The sequence below is a fragment of the Thunnus maccoyii genome, chromosome 8 (assembly GCF_910596095.1).
Source record: "Thunnus maccoyii chromosome 8, fThuMac1.1, whole genome shotgun sequence".
Classification (NCBI taxonomy): domain Eukaryota; kingdom Metazoa; phylum Chordata; class Actinopteri; order Scombriformes; family Scombridae; genus Thunnus; species Thunnus maccoyii.
In genome coordinates, this window is record NC_056540.1 from 9882238 (window position 1) to 9899580 (window position 17343).

The 17343-nt window shown below is 43.4% G+C and overlaps 1 protein-coding gene across 1 annotated transcript in view; it reads right to left on the bottom strand.

Moving 5' to 3' along the window:
- The window catches only part of efnb1 (ephrin-B1), a 56853-nt gene that overhangs the window by 18970 nt on the left and 20540 nt on the right, over positions 1-17343 (bottom strand). The window contains exon 2 of the mRNA XM_042419811.1: positions 13011-13288. Coding sequence (XP_042275745.1) covers positions 13011-13288 — 278 coding nt within the window. The remainder of the gene's footprint in view (positions 1-13010; positions 13289-17343) is intronic.

Here is a 17343-nt window from a genome sequence, read left to right on the forward strand (position 1 = left end):
TTGCTTGCTTTTACTAACCTTAGCCTATTTTAAATGCCAGTAACTGTTTTACCCCAGAACATCCACTAACATCCAGATTAGTGGGTGGTACTGGTATTGTCAGGTTACACATGTGTAATGAGCTGACAGATGCACACAGGTCTCTTAGTGAGCTTGTTCCTCAGCAGGAGGCTCATTGAAGTTTTCGTCTTGCTTCATTTGCACTGATAATCACACGAGGTGAACCGCGGTTCACTCGCTAAATCCCTACAGATGATAAAACTGATCCTCCTCGTCTTTTCTCTTGCCTTTGTGGTCATCTAAAAAGGTGATATGGGACTGTGGACTCTCTGGAGAGGAGTCGCCTTCCTCGATCTAAAGGTCCACGAGCCACAAATCAGTCTGTGCTGCCAGATAAAAGAAGCGCTGGGATGGATCGGAATGTGGTGGGAGATAGTAGTGGCATGTCAAAGGCCATGAGGCTCCAAAAATCTAGACTAACCACAGAGCTAATCTGTGAGCAAACCCCCCCCCCCCCCCCTCCCCCCCCCGGGAAATAAGAGCTGAAGCCCTGGAACACGTTAACGAACACGAACAGTGGAGGACAAAATATCCTCAGAGAAGTCGTCGCTCGTGCTGGTGCATGTAAAAAAATGCTTGTGTGTGCATTTATGCAAATGTGTTTAGATGTGTGTGTATGATGATAATGTGCGTTATGACTGTGTGTGTGTGGCTCGCGTGTATGTGTGTGTGCGTGTTCAGCTCCAACACTGTGCCCATTCATCCACTGTGGAGAGAGGAGCTTCATTTTCACTGACCTTTTCCATCTGGCCTCCAGAAGAGAGTTATGACAACTGAGCCGGGCCTGTGTTCCTCGGCACAATAACACACATCAAAGATGAGAAACAAATAAACAAACAAACAATAACTCTTACCGCGGGTTCAGCGCTTCCGATTGCAAATAGGCGATGCAAAACAAACTGAGTTATTGTAAGTAAGAGGGAACAGTGATGCAATGTGCGAGAGGAGCCAAAGCAAACGTTATGGCTCAGGTGAGAAAACTGCTTCGAGACTATAAAGAGGCTGTGGGTGTGAAGATTTAGTCACGGAAACGCAGAGGGAAAGATTTAGGGCTGCAATTGCCAATATCAATTAATCTTATTTTTTTGATTTCATGTATAAATTGTTTGGTTTTTTAGATGCAACAAATTGCAAATCCCAAAGATATTTGATATATCAAAAAGCAGCAAAATCCTCACATCCTAGAGGCTGAAAGGAGTTAATGTTTGACATGTTTGCTTGACAAAATGCTAGAGAGACTCCAGCGCAGAGAGCCGTTAAAGACAGTGAGATGGACAGGGAGAGAGATGAGACAGAGCAAGAGACAGAGAGTGTACTTGTTATAGCAGAGAGAGTTGATGTCAGCCCATCTGTTGTCCGCAAAAACAAAATCTGCAAGAGGCAGAACAAAGACAGAGATAGATAGGGAGAGAGAGAGAGAGAGAGATAGATAGAGAGAGAGAGAGAGAGAGAGAGACTGTGCACAGGTGTGTTAGCGTGCGTGTGTCACTGCGACTGTGTAAGTGTGAATGTGTGCATGTGTGCCTAAACCCTGGGGGAATCTCCTGTACCTGCTAACATGGAGGCGACTGAACGAAGCTGACTGCAGCCGACATGGGACCCAAATCAGAGCAGCTCTAATACACACAGACACGCACGCACACATGTATATATATATATATATATATATATATATATATGCAGACAGCGAGCGACACACGGTGATACAGAGGCAGGCGGATATATAATAGATAGGAGGTCTGATGTAGCTGATGTATAAAGCCCCAGAGCTGCAAACGTGGCTCCAAACTACAGTGAGGCTTCTCCAGCTCTGAGGCCAGGCTGCAACACAAGAAGCAGGAAAAGAAACACACTTTTCCTCCCTTCCCCTGTTATTCGCCAAAACCCCAATCAGGGAGCCCAGCAGACCACAGAAAAAATGCTGCTGATTACATCCTAATACACACAAAGCCAACAACCGACACACATATACAAACACGCACACACACACACACACACGCACTGATTACATCCTCAATGGTGCTCCTCTCTCCTCATCCCTGGTATCGGTTACACGGTAAAGCCACGCTGATCGAGGATCAGTGTTTTTGGCGCAGGGCGGTGAAAGAGTTTGGGAGCTTAACGTCTAGTCCGAGAGCAGAGAGAGAGAGAGAGAGAGAGAGAGACTGAGGCTCCGGACCCCTGTGCCCCCAGCACAAATAAACAGCTACAACACAAAAATGTCTGGCAGACCTGAAACAATTTCCTGAAGGATCTGTCACTGTGCAGGAGAGATGGGGAGCGGAGAGGGTGGAGGCAAGGAGGGTAAGATCTAAGGAGAGGAGAAAATAGGTGGAATGGCAAGGCGGAGGGAGAGAAAGATTAAGTTGCAGGAGAAAAAAAAAAGGCAGAGAGGAACAGAAAGAGAGAAAGAAATTGGACCTGTGGGTTTGGAACGGGAGGTAGGATTGTTCGTTCGCCATCTACTAAATCATCAAGACGCTGCGAGAGGCAGCACAGCCTGAACTCAAACACAACACGTATTTATTTGAAGACACGACACTTTCTTTTCAGCATCCAACCATCGAGGTATACATGCAGAAACTCTGACAGCACACACGTTCGCACCCATGGGACTGATGCCTGAAAATATCTTGTGCTGGGCTACAGGCTACAGTTCTCTTGAATGTGCATTAACGAATGCACAATGCATACAGCAGCTTCTATTACACAAGCAAATCTGTGCAGAGTGAAAGAGGATGGACGGGTGTGTGAGGATTTTGTGATTTTTTGTGTGTGTGTGTGTGTGCATCTATTTGCATGCTAGTGTGAGCTTATGAGTATATATATATATTTGAATTTGCTTATGTGGCTTTGTGCTTATTTATGCCTGTGTGTTTGTGCGCACACACGCCTCTTGTGTGTTTGTCTGCTCCCGTTACTGTGTTTGTGTGCCTGTGGTCATGCTGGAATGGAACATGGACATTTTGCCACTGAGCTGAATTCACAGAAACGGGCTTGGTCCTGGCCTGCAGAGCAGTATTTAGACTCTGTATTTATGCGTTGGACAACCACAGCAATCTCTATCACCGCCTTGTGATTCATGTTTGTTTGCTTTGCTCGGCGCTGATTCGATTCCATCAAGAAGCTCCATTTTCCTTTCTCGCTCCCCTAAAACGCTTTCCACAGAAATGTTCACGCCATCCCCGGTCAGAATTTCATCAGCCGCCCCTCATCGTAGCTGACCAAGCATGCAGTGGTTTCCATAGCAAAGATGCGACATTAAAACCAACAACCTCTATAATTATACATCCATATTTCTCCGATGAGTTTGTGTAAACAAGCCTGGGCTCCAGCTTGGGGAGGCGGACTTCTTGGCAGGACCCAGCTAACGGTGCCACTGAATGGCTGTTGGAAAACAAAGCCATTTCAGAGTGTGCCTTGGAAAAGAGAAACCACTGTTCTAGGGATGGTGGAGAGGGAGAGCAAGCTCCATTTGACAGACAGAGAGCTGTGATTTGAGCTTAGCTATTGGCCAGAGAAGAAAGACACTGAGAATATGTGTTGTTGGCAAAGCAGAGGGCAAACAACCTCAGACATCTCAGATGGAAAGGGAAATATGCATTTCCAGAGTGTTATAGATTATGGGCTGTCCTGCGCTTATGTTTTTTATTACAGCGATGCACCATTGTCCGTTACAATTTGCCTTACGGACAATGATGCTCATCTCGTGTCCTACATTTACTTTTCCTAATCACTATGGACTCTGCTCCAAACGTGAATCTTTCCAGCAGTCTCGAGTTGTCTCCTCTCCTTTTGCCTGAAGCTATTTTAGGTTTGCAAAACCACAGAGATGGTTTCTGCATAGCGGATGGAATTAAAGAAAAACCAGGAAGCTACTTTCAACAATTGAGAATCGCTCATAGAGAAAAGATTGATTGGGTGAGAGGCTGGCAAATGAGTTTGTGTTAGTTGAGAGGAGAAAAACAAAAAAATCAACAGTGTTGTTGTTTCGCAGATTTAACTCTGTGGTCTCTTGTGGTCTGTTTGTTGAGAGGAGATCTGAGCTATCACTTAACGAAAATGACTTAAACACAGACTTCCCACAGCACCTACATACTGTCCACACACACACACACACACACACTTACACAGGAAGAGGAGTGAGTGCAAGGGATGACATAGTGGCAGAGAGAGAGGCCTTGCATGCAGGATAAAATATTCTAATAAGATAAGCATGGAGCACAGCCGAGAAGGGATGAGTGTCTGTGTTTGGAAATGCACCGAGCGGACTAATTGAGATGAATACATGAATATCATCTAGGGGAGACGGGTGCAGCCGTAACCAATGGTTACCATTCACTTGTACAGACACGTGAGCAGCCCCTAAAAGAAAAGTCCTCGTGTCCCCCCCACCAACCCACATCCCAACCCGTCCCCCCCCCCCCCCCCCCCCCCCCCCCCACTTCCCCGCCCCTCTCCTCCACTCTAAACAAACTCCTCTGTAATAAACGAAAGGCAATAACCAGCGACAATAACGCTGTGCCTGCTAACCCTCTCTGAATGAAATATCCAAAGGAGAAGTAGCAGAGGCAGCCTGGATAGATTTGCAAAGCAAGCAGAAAGTCATATATTATACTGGCACTCTAATAAACACTGGGCTATATTCACTCACAGGGGGGGTTAAATCTCCTTATCCCAGGCCATGCTGCTCCACCGGTGATAACCTGACCTGTTGGCAGGGTTTACTTTGAAAATGAAATCCGTTGAGGCTTACTGATTAGCTGCTTAAAACTCTAATCGGTAACATCAATGACAGTTACTCGAACTCAACCCCCCACCTGATTTTCTATGTGAATCCCATTCTTCAAGAACTTAGCAGGATTATTTGGCATTTGAAAAACATGACATACACTGGTTCAAAACGACCGGTAACACAGCAAATCTAAGGCATTTATAAGATTATTTGACACGTTTTTATAATTGTATCCTCTATAATTAAGGGGTATAAAATGATAAGCTGATTCTTTTCTTTCTTTTTGGAGTTTTTGTGGTTCTTAATTTCATGATACGTAGAGACTGATAGAAATGTTTGCCAGCAAAACTAGTAATTATTTCACAACCTGTGAGTAATTTTTAATGTCCGCAATCTGATAAATATGCAATAAAACAATGTGTCCTTTGTTCTACGCTGAGAGCAAGCATGTGTGAGACTCTACAATCAAAGCGAAAGGAAAATCCTGAACAGTGTCTCTTGCTTGTAATTAAAATATTTTTACTGAGGGAGGTTACCAGATGTTAAAAATTCATTTAACTGTGAGCTAGAAACGTGTGAGTTATTTGCATCTCTATAATCTGACAATCAAAATGCCTTTGTCTTTTCAAATGCGCCAGCGACAATTGCGAATGCCTTTTTGTAAGTGGCTGTGATTTCATTATGGTAATTTTATGTTAACTCTAAAAGATGACATTTAACACTTTTTTTATAATCAGATTATTCTTATTGCACTACATCCAATCTTGCTATAAGCTTTCCAGTGTTTATATTTAAATGAGTGTGTATGGGTTTTTCACTTGTGCGTGTTGTGTGTTCCTTTTCCCAAGCTCACATTTGCGTTATTACTGTGAGTGCCTGCGTGGGAGTGCGCGTGTGCACATATGTTGGTGTGTTTACGTCCTCACAAATGTAGGGCAAGGGAGGATCTCGTGATCCGCTGCAACCAGGCCAGGGATTTCAACCTTGACCTTTAACTCTCCCAAGGGCAAATAAGAGGAGAAGAAGCTGCTTTGCAAAGTAAAAAAAAAATAAAAAAAATATTGGATACATATTGCCCAGTGGAGAAGGGATTCCATGGGGGATGGTTTGAATGGAGGGGTGTAAAAATGTGTGGGTTGTTGAGCAAAAATAACAGTGATACAGAGGAGAGCCCACGCTAAAGAGTATGAATGTTAGCGATATGCAACATGCCTCCTAACCTTAATCCTGTCAGGTGTGAGCACCGCAGAAAGATCATCCCACAGTGTCAAATGCAGTCTGTCTGATATACTCTTATATTCACAGACTCCATCAGCACCCAGGTGTAGCGTGTGGAAAGATTATAACATGAAATAAATAGACTTTTCCATTACCAATTTATCCTTGGATAATAATAAAATGCTTATCAGCCGCTATGTGTTTCAAGACTAACTGGGTTTACCTACAAAGTCAAAGAAACTGAGCGACAAAAATGAAAACAACTTTGCTGTTTGCTGCGAGCAGGCATTATGTATTTCACTGAGGCAATCTTCTGGAGGTGAGATAGCAGTGCACTGCGGCAGTATTCTGGTGGGGAAGTCGGTGTGTGTCAGAGTCCACGATGGTACACCGAGATGGAGAGTGACAGCTGTCAGGAGGGATCAGGCTTACCCTGCCCGCTACACAGGAAATCAAGGGAGAAGAAGCGCGCATGACGACAGGCTGCCTCTGTTTACTGCCTCGTGGCCTTACCCTTATATAGAACAGAGACTCACCGGCCCGGCTAACCACAGAAATCATATCACCGAGCAGTCATGGTAGATTATTTCAATGAAGATCGAATGGGAGAGAAAATGGAGGGACTTTTTTTGGGCTCCGCTGGGGGCGTATAAAGACTGCATATATATGTGTGCGGCTGCTTATGCCTGTCCCTTCTCTCTCTTTCCCACTCTGTTGCTCATTTTCTCCATTATATTTCCTTTGCTTTAAAAGCCTCCTGTCTAAAATCACTTCTCTCCTGACTCTGAGCCCTAAACACAGCACAGCCATTTTCCTCACAAACAGCTCATTCCATATCCTGTGTTTAGACAACGCTGTGAAATACAACCAGTTTGTTCACTCATACACCAAGGTAGGGGTGGGAAGGTGGGTGTATGTATATAAATGTGTGTGTTGGGAGGAGGGGGTGCTGATGGACAGGACAAGCTGGTGCTGGTCTGGGGTTTGAATCAGTGCAGGGTTATCATTACTGAACCCCCGCTGTGTTTCCGTGACCCCTTGCCCATGAGTTTTGACCTTTAACCCCCCTCTCGACTCCTGTCAAAGCTAGGCTGGGACGGACGGGACCGTGTGGGCGGGATCCCCTGCAGTGACATGACAGCACAGGAGACCCACACAAACAAATATAAACACACACACACACACACACACCATTTGTTGCTTACTTTACCCCACACCTTTTGTTGCTTGTTCAACCCCATGGAAGGAGCAGGGGCCGGGTGGGGGTTGGGGTTGGAGTGGTGGATGATCAAGGAAAAGACAAACGGAGCCACGAAGTCAGAGTTGAGACCGGAGTTGGACAAGAAAAAGACTGCTGGAAGATTCAGTGGAATGTCCACTCCCCTATGCATTTTCCTCTTGTCTCAAACGTGTCTGCCACGTTTGACCGTTAATCAGGCCAGATAAGCCGGGTCTTTATAGGCCGAGCAGATTTACACCGCTCTGCTGGCCGGCTGGGCCGCATTCCCAGCAGAGACGGTGGGATAACGCACTCACATCTCCTAGGCGGGGATAAGCTGGCCTAAAGGGGCCCCAACACACACACACAGACACAAACACACACACATACTCTCTTTACTGTACAGGAAAAGCAGGAAAGGTATATTCACTGCAGGTGCTTGCTGTCCCTTATTTGCTGTTTCAAGAAAAAACACTTATATTACACACATGCAGCAAAACCACACTTGGCCATTATCTAAATGATAGATGAATAGTGTCATGGTGTGTGCGCAGGCTACAGTAGAATAAATAAGGCAAGCTCTTCCTGTTGCAAAGGACAACAACATTAACATAATACCAAGACAAATACTACATCCGATTACTGCTGACGCGAGAACGTTACAGTATATGAGCCTAATGATGATCCACCATCAGGCTGGATCCTGCACGTTCAGCCTCCCTCGTGAAGGATTTACAACTGGCTCTGATTATGAGTTCAGTCTGAATCACTGTGGAGTAAGTGCTAAGTATTCTTAATACTTGCGTAATATACACATCAGCGACAAATTGTTATACAGCAGAGAAACAAGAAAGTGTTGTGCAAAAGCAAATTCAACCTAAAGTAAAGTTGATGTGTCGGCTTTGATGTTGGAACGTACCATAGTCTTGATGCATGCCCACACACATGTCACTAATAGAGTTAGTTAAAATATTTATAATATAATCAAGAGACAATATGCAGAGCAGCCCCACAAACAACAGCAAGGGAAACTTAGAGCGGACCCTGAAAGTGCCTGAGGTGTTTTCTAAAGACATGTGGGTGTAATAAAGCTCAAAGAACTATTTTTTTAAAGTCCACATGAAATGTTGCCACAGGAGCGGCTCCCCAAAAAATGTCGCTTGATAACATCACAAGTTTCATGCTTCCCTGTGTTCTGGCTTTGAGGGAGAATTCACAAATATCGATTGAACTGCTGCAGATCAAAAGAAAAACATATGTGGGGTTTAATTGATTGCGGCTTTTTCCTTCAGAGGAGGATGACATAAATAAGCTATTTTTATAGAATAAAACTGACTGTAGCTTGGTTTTATTTTCTTAACATAAAAGAAATTTAACTTAATATATTCTGAAACATTTTAAAACTTAAAAGACATAAAGTTAAATTGTCTGTATCCCCATTTGGGAGGAAATGTGACGTGGAGAGATGGTTATTAAGAGACTAATTAAGGCAGAATAGATTTAACAGTATTCTACATTATCCTTACTCTTCCATACCTCCAGTTACATTGTAAAATAAGATTAGTGGTGGTTCAGTGTGTTTCTTATGGCCTGCAGAGCCTCCACTCACTTCTTACTGTGCCAGCAGTTCTTTGGCAAAAGGCGACTTGTTGCATATTAGTGTGTATATGACATTGCTGATGTCACGATCATCTCTGATCATTACATTGATTCGTAGAGGAATCAATTACAGATGTGGCAGAGCCCCCAACAATATCCTCTGACCGGACAAACCACAACACATGTTATGATTTTAGAAAACTGTTCAAGTCATTCCAGGAAATTTAGGAACTGAAGCAGAATTTAGATAAGGCCAAAGCAGCCAAGAATATTTTTTTTTGCATCATGATCTGAGCTGTAAGAGCTCAGTAAGCTTCTGCAACTACTGAGCTAACAAGATGGCGAAACAATACAGCTATCTTGGTTTTAGAAATGCCTCACCACTCAAACTGTGGCTTTTGTATCATGGAAATGTATCTGCAGATACAAGTATGACATTGGCAGTGTATGTGTCAACATGTGATAATACTGGTAATATTTTGTATTCTCTTATTGTGACAAAATCCCATTAAAAGAACAAAACAACTATTCATAAGTCAGTCTCTCAATACTTTATGACTTTCTTACCTTGTCTGCTGCACTCAGCCCCAAGGCTATTCATCTCTACTACATACATAAATCTTTAAAAATGGGTAACAAATATACATTTTCATTTTTTAAAAAGGCAAGGTAATTTCCCAAAACAGCTGGACACTGTAGTTTTAAGCAATGTTGCCCAAAACATTGTGCGTTTAGAGGGCACTATTTTCAACTATGGATTGATACTCATTTGGTGCTTGTGTTCATCATCATGAAGTATGTTAGTCAGTGTAACAGTGTGGCTCACTGACGTGTTAGAATAGATTTTTGACAATAAAGGAGGTCAATGGCACAGAGGAATACGCTGTATAAAGCTTTGACGGTCAATACTTGTTGTTGGGGTCAATTAATCTGTTGATTTTGGTCTTTTCATGGGATTTGTTTACAATATAGAAAATTTACAGCTATATCATTTAAGGCAAAAATATACCAAAAGATTTCCCTGGGTAACAAAATATTAACATTTGATTAATGGCCCCCTCTGTGACCATCTACAGGGGTCATGTTGGCCAAATTATTTAATACATTATGTATGCATCATTTCACAGTAGTTTCCTAAAGGTGGTTAGAGATTTTGCACTTTATTTATTAACAGGATCCTTGAAAAAAAAGAATTCCTTGGTGTTGTATGTGTCATATGAAGTATATTGTATAGTATATTGTGACTCAGTCAGAATAACTCACACAATTTTCACCCTGAAAACACTCTGTTCATTTGTGCTAGAAGCATCAACTGTGTTGGAGTACTCTCAAGTCCATTGTTGAACTTACACTTGTGAAATTTTTGTTGTCACTTTTATAGTTAAGTGTTTTCTGTATTGTAATAAACAGCAACAAAATCTCTCTCTTAAAGTCTCATGAGGAAAGCAGAGAAATCTACAGACCCATCAGAGTGTGTGAGAGGTTTTGTGTTTTCTAGAGTTAGACTTTAAATATTTTCAGCTATACAGTATTTTGGAAAACTGGCTAAAACTACTGAGAAACATTATCTGATTTACTTCAAAGGTGTTGGTTGATACACCCATATATGAGCTCTGCTAGCATATAAAAAATTACAAGTCTCATGTAAGACCTACTATCCTTCTAAGCACACACCAATATAAGATATCAGGTAAATTCTGATAAACTCTTTCATGCTTCAAATTTACTTATTTCCTCTGTTTTTTTTAGATTGCACTGGTGATGAAAGTCTTCAGCAGGAAAAACACATCCCATCCCAGGTGACTGCTGACGATAAGATCAACTTGCTGCTCGAGCAGAGAAAAAAATACGCTGAGAGAATGTTTAGGTTACCGAGACACATACAGACAGTCCATCACTACATCTTTAAGTCTACTCATATTACGCCAATCTGTCTAATAAAGTAGCAAGTAACAGTAAAGATAAAGCTTCTGTTTGAAGCCTTTGGAAGTTTAAACTGGAGGATTTTGATGAAGACTAGAATCCTAGAAAGGAAGGTTTGGAGTTAAGTGTTACATTATGCTGATTTTATCCTCTAAATAGGTCAAACCTACACTTCAAATCTCATTCCTTGTCTCAGGTGTGGGCAGTGAAAATGAGGGACATTGAGTATTAAGCCCAGATGCTCCTCAAATCCGCAGAGGCCTTACCTCCTCATTTTCAGTGAGTCACATTTGACACACAGTGATTTTAATATTTAAGCAGTATTCTGGAAAAGTCATTTCAATGATTGTAACCTACAGATATCCTAAAGTCCTCCGTGTGACTAAGACTATGCCAAGATCCTGAGAGAAAAGCAGCAGGAGGCACTCTGCTCCAAACTGCTCGGGGGACACAAGAGCTGGTTATGGAGGTTTTTCCCAAAGTCCTGCAGGGCTTCTCTCCACGCCCCCTCCTCAATATCCCCAGTAGCTCAGTGAAATGTCTGTTGGGGATACAAAGGCTGTTTTGGACCAGTGCTCTCTCAACTGTGGACTGTCAGGCCACCTTCTCCCACTCCATCAGGGATGACATGGTTCTATTCAGAAAATTATTAGACAGAAGTGCCCACATGATATCCTGGTGAAAGGGATCAAGAGCTTTGCACCAATGCAGGTGAATAAAATTGCTGATTTTGCCGCAGGGCAGGTTTGTGGCATGTTTAGGCCCCCCCAAAGTGCCTGAAACAGGGCAAACAACACCCAGACCAGAGACAAACTCTGTTGCAGTGCGACCTCCGCCAGCTCCTCCAACACCCTGGAACCTCCTTTAATGACTAATGTGCAGGACAATAAGGGCCTAAATAAGGAGGCCAGCTTGGAGGATGCAGAACCCACCAGAGAACCAGACTCTCAACCTTTCCCATTAAACCTGTAGTCATTATTGCAGTCCAGGAGGATAATGAAGAAAGGCCCAGCCTGGAGGAGGACCCAAAACCCACCAGAGAACCAGACTCTGTTTTGGTTCCAGCTTCTTCAACCCCTCCTGTTGAACCTGTAGTCATAATGCACTCCTTTGCTTTTTCAAGAGTAAAAATGACCCAGCAGAAGAATTTGCTGCCCTTCTGTCTGCTCTTTCAGACAATGTGCTGTTCCTTTGTAGCCAGTGTTACTGACTGACTTTTATGAAAGAACATGTCTTATGACATATAGAACACCAAGGAATTATTCAAGTAGCATGTGTTAAAGAAATCTGAATTTATATGAAATAAATAAAATCATTCTTGTCATATGTCACGTTGTATAAATTCTATACTGTTTACACACACTATTAGAATTTGGGATATGTTTTTCTTTCACAATTGAACTCTCCGGCATAAATGAAACCTTTTGAATTATTGTCCCAATTTCTACTAGTGTAAGTCCACAAATACTCACACAGAATGCAATTTTAACTTCGGACTTATTACTTAATAGAGCCCCTAATAAATTACCCATAAACACACTGTGTCTAAAAAGTATGTGTGAAAAATGAAGTGCGCATAATGTCTAAGTGTTTTTTAGGTAATGCTCTATTTTAAGGGTGCATAATTTCCTAATAATTTCCAAAGACATTTCATGGAAAGAACTGTGTTATTTCACCCTAATTACAGAAAAAAATGGGAATTTCCTTCAAAGAAAAGCTCTAAAGAAAATGTTCTAATCCAAGTAAGCATGTATTCATTATCCATTTATTACTGGAAACTTCATAAACACATATAATGAATAGTATATTTGTAGACATATTTCATATTTTTGCATGCTCAGCTTACCTGATGTGCACGGACTAAATGAGTCTGTAGGTTACACTAGCAATTCATTGGAATTAATTAAATGAAGTACCAATTGAACACTGTCTCTATATTCTCTATAATTAGGGAGGATTAATTATCAGGATTACACAGGTCTTTTCGTAAAACTTCTTGGAAATGATTAGGAAATGATCCTGAAATCACAGACCCATAAATCTTAGTCCTGCTACTGTGCAACAAGCAAAACACTTTTGGTAGTTGCTATGTTGCTGCGGCGGCAGCCATTACGAGTCAGTCTGAACTCCCAGATGTGACTGTGTGTAACTGAGTGTGAAGCAGAGATTATTACTCCGATTGTTCAGTCAAGCTTCTCTGGTTAAATGAAGGTTAAAAAACTAAACGTCAACAATAAATCATCATGAGAAACTCACAGGTGATGTAGTAGTTGACGTTCCTCTTGAACTCCAGGCCCATGTAGTTGGGGCTGAACTCCTGGAATTTGATGGTGAATTTGATGTCCTTCTCCGGCTTGTTACAGTTGACCAAGACATTTGGATCGAGGACTGTACTGCAGCTCTCCGCCTGCTCCCTCTTCACCAGGTACAGCTTGTAGAACTCATACTCTCTGCCTTGGTCCGCTTTGGGACAGATGATGTCCAGTTTGTCCCCAATGTCTGGGTAGATCACCAGGCCCTTTCCAGCCACAAACCTGCCGGAGGAGAAAAAAGCAGACATATTGTAATTCACACAAAATAAAGGAAGTCTGGAAAAAGCAGCCACATAATTCAGACAACAGTTTACACAGTCTTAACACTTTGAGCTATAGGAGTTATGGGTTTACATTTGTCTGGCATGGGCTTTTAGGCTGAGCGTAGTTAATTCGGTCCTACAAAAACACTACATGTTACAGCTTGACAATGTTCAGCGTTTGTCGACAGAGCGTTTCACACAAATCCTCAAAAGTTCCTTCTTATAGTTGGATCCGAATCAATGCATACCAAAAGTTTGCAAGGAGGGAAAGAAGATGGCCAAATACAAAATGGCTGCCACAGAAATGGCTACAGATAGGATTACATCCAAAGAATGCCACAGACTCTTTTTCATATTTTTGGAGTTCCATATAAGACCCTTGCTTCAACATCATATCTATGCTGCTTCTACTTCAGAGGTCCGAGTTTCTGGAGGAAAACAGTGTGCGGGGGTCAGCCGGGAGGTTAAGGCTTTCTGGTTCATCTTCAATCTGCCATGATCATCTACTGGAGGATTAAGATAATCCATCTGGCCTTACTGTACCTCTCCACCTCGCTCTCTGCTGCCAACTCAATCAGATCAGCTCTTGTTCTCTTTTATTCACAAAAGGTGGAGAACAGGAGGAGACTCAGTATGTGTGTGTAAGTGTGTGTGAAGAGAGGGGGCGGGGGGTGCACTGAGAACTTGCAGTGTGTTTGGGCAGTGGTGTGTATGTTTATGCAGGTCTGCATGTGTGTGTATGTGTGCTAGACGGTCAGCAAAATGGGCTGAGGTTGCGGTCTGATGGGGGGGCAGATGGGCTGAATCATTGTTCTGGACTTGTTTGAGGCTTAAAATGTCAACATGGTTCAGCTCTGCTGTCCCAGTTAGCCAAGCATTAACCCAGACAGCCGGACTGACCACGGGTGTGTTTATGTATGTGTGTGTATGTGTGTGTGTGTGTGTTGTGGTCGCAGACAGCGAGCACAGCAGCGGGGCTATCTGCTAGATCTGCCCATGCCAGCGGATTTAAGCAGGATTTAGCTGCGCGCAATGCATTTGTTGTTCTTTCTGATCCCTCACGTTTTAACAAGACATCAGGGGCCGGGGCCCTCTCTGTCTCTCCCTTCTTTTTTCTCTGAGAGTGCAATCTCACCTTATCTACAGCCCCTCATTTCATCATCACACACATCATTTCACCACTAAATAACTGACTCTTCAGACAGGCCCGGGGAAGGGAGGACTGTGATGCCTCCTGAAAGAGACTGATAGAGGAGTGTGTGAGTGTGAGGGGGTTTACGATCACCATCTCTCCTCTTCTGATGTTAAACACTGGCAAAAGGCCAGCCATTGTAAGAAACGATTATTTAAAAAGTCCCATTTTCTAAAGAAATACCCCCCATGAAAATGAACATGATTGGATTAAGGCCTTTTCAACATTCATGGCCATTCTTCTTGGACAGCGGCATTACCAAATAAATGACTTCATTCACAAAAGAGATAAATGCAAAATGAAATTGGCAAAACGTTAAAAATCCTGCCCATCCAACCCCCCATTTTTCACTGAATATGATGTCATGAAAGTGTGTTCGGATAGAAGCCCTCGTACAAGGCTTGGAAGCGGGTGAGACGTTATTTCCACGCTATTGTCTGATGCTCATGGGGGTGAGAAGGGGCTGGTGGTGAGAGGAGGGGTTGTACTAATTCAAGGGCCGATAAGAGAGAGAACGCGGGGTATCCTTTGTCCTACCTCTCCCAACAATTTGCTGGTTTTCAGCAGCAACACTCTGCATGTGCTCATACGTGTGTGTGTGTGTGTGTGTGTGTGTGTGTGTCTGTGTGTGTGTGTGCGTGTGTGTGCGCACCATGCCCGGGTACAAGTGCGTGTGTCTATGAAGACACGGACACAATCAGTCTCTAATTGGATCTACAAGATGCATCAGTGAGGCATAAACAAGTTTCCATGGCAACATTAGGCTTTGTTGCTGACCACCCCCTCTCCTCTCTTCCCCACCTTCTCTCTATTCCTCCCTAGCACCCCCCCACCGCCCCCATCTCAGCCCCCTCTATTTCTGCTCCCCAATCTCATTCCCTCTCGCTTTATCCTTCGCTCTCATTCACCTCTTCAACATTTCCATCATTCTGTTTTCTCTCCATGTCCCCCCCTCTTCACACACACACACACACACACACACACACACACACACACACACACACACACAGACAAACACCTACAGAAAAACAAGTATGAAACCAGAGGAAAAAAATAAAGAGCAGGCAAACATGTTAAAAATGCTTGAAAGCCTGGCTCTGAAATAAAACAATGAGTCTCACACCCCACTTCTCAGTTTTACAACCCATTTATTCCATTATCAAAGCTAGCCGCTACAATTTAGATGAATAATTAAGATTTCCAAAATCTTAATATCTTAATATCCCTGAAGGATTTAATCACAAGCCGACCCCTGTCATTGATTCAATTTTCCGAGCAGGCCTCCTAGTTGGCGGTTAGATAGCTATCCTAAGTGAATTCTCCGCTTCTGTTTCCCAGCCTTTGTTAACTGTCTGCTATAATGAGGCTCTGGCTGCTGTGGAGGTCTGGAAGCGCCATCGCAGATGGGAAAGAAGCAACATAAAAGAAATAGGGCAGCAATTAGTGTTTAGCCCAGTTTAAAAGCCCTCCACTTGGCAGGCTGCGGCCCAGCTCCAGTCCAGGATGTGAAACTAAACTGGTGGGCTGGGACTTTGTCTCCCGTTTGTCTCTCTGTTGGCTTAATCAGCCCCACTCCGGTGCTACACACAGCCATGCAATGGAGAGGAGGAGACGAGCGACTGAAGATTATTGTACTTTTGAGGAGGTCGAAAGGGAAAAAGGGGGAAAAAGGGAGGTTGAATTGCATCTTTCATTCATGTTGTCTAGAGACTTTATAAGACCTGTTGATAAAAGAGGTTTCAGTGCACAGAGGAAGAGCCGTGCAGATACAAACGATGTTTCTGGGAAATGACCCTGGACGTGAGAGAGGCTTTATTCCCCTCATGTCAAACGAGGTGGATCTGCCTGAACCAAACAAAATAAAGAGAATCATTTTCAAAACAGCCAAATGAGGTTGGTTTTGTTTCATCTGGATGGCTCTGCAGCTTGGTCAATCCTGTAAAGAGCTTATACAAACAGACCTACACTACAGCACAGCAGAGAGAGAACAGAAAACAACGAAGCAGGGGGAAAGAGAGGCGAGGAGAACCCCCCCCCCACACCCCACCTCCTCTCTTTTTACATTCCACTGGTGAATATGAGCACATGATCTCACATATGCTTCAGGCCCCCCTCTACCTCCTCATACACACACACACACACAGGGATGTGAGAGCACACAAAAGCACTGTGGGGTGCATCCTGGACCTTCCCAGCCCAACTTCCCAGCCACCCCTATTCATGCGCCCTGCCCTCACCGACTTTCATATAAAACGCCGCCTACACTAAGGCCCACTCAAAGCCCCTTACAGAGCCTCAAACCAGCCCTTCCCCCATGTTCTCCACCCCCGTCCAGTCAACTCAGGCCTCTGCCCCGAGCATAGCACTGGCAGACAGCCTCGGCCGCTGAATGAATGGACCTGAAACACAGGAACTGAGAGAGAAAGAGGCAAAGACGGCTCATATCAACAGAATGGTGTCAAATTGATTTGTTCCTCCTGAGCAGTGGCATGAACATACCATACATATCAATTAAAATCAATTTTCCTCTATTACATATACAGAGCAATCCATCTCTACCAGGGGAACATGCCAACGGCTCGGATGCAGGTAGAAACCTCTTCTCTCTGTCTCGTTTGTGCAGCCTAACATTCAATATTTCTCTCTTTCTCTCTGGCCTTTAAAACGAACACGAGCACATGAGTGCGGCATGTAGAAAACAAACACACATACACACTCTCCACATGCAATCACCACCACAACAGGTACTCTATTCCCCTCACTATCAGCATGATAATTATCACGCCAGGAAAAGTGTCACCTCACCAATTATCCTTTCTCTT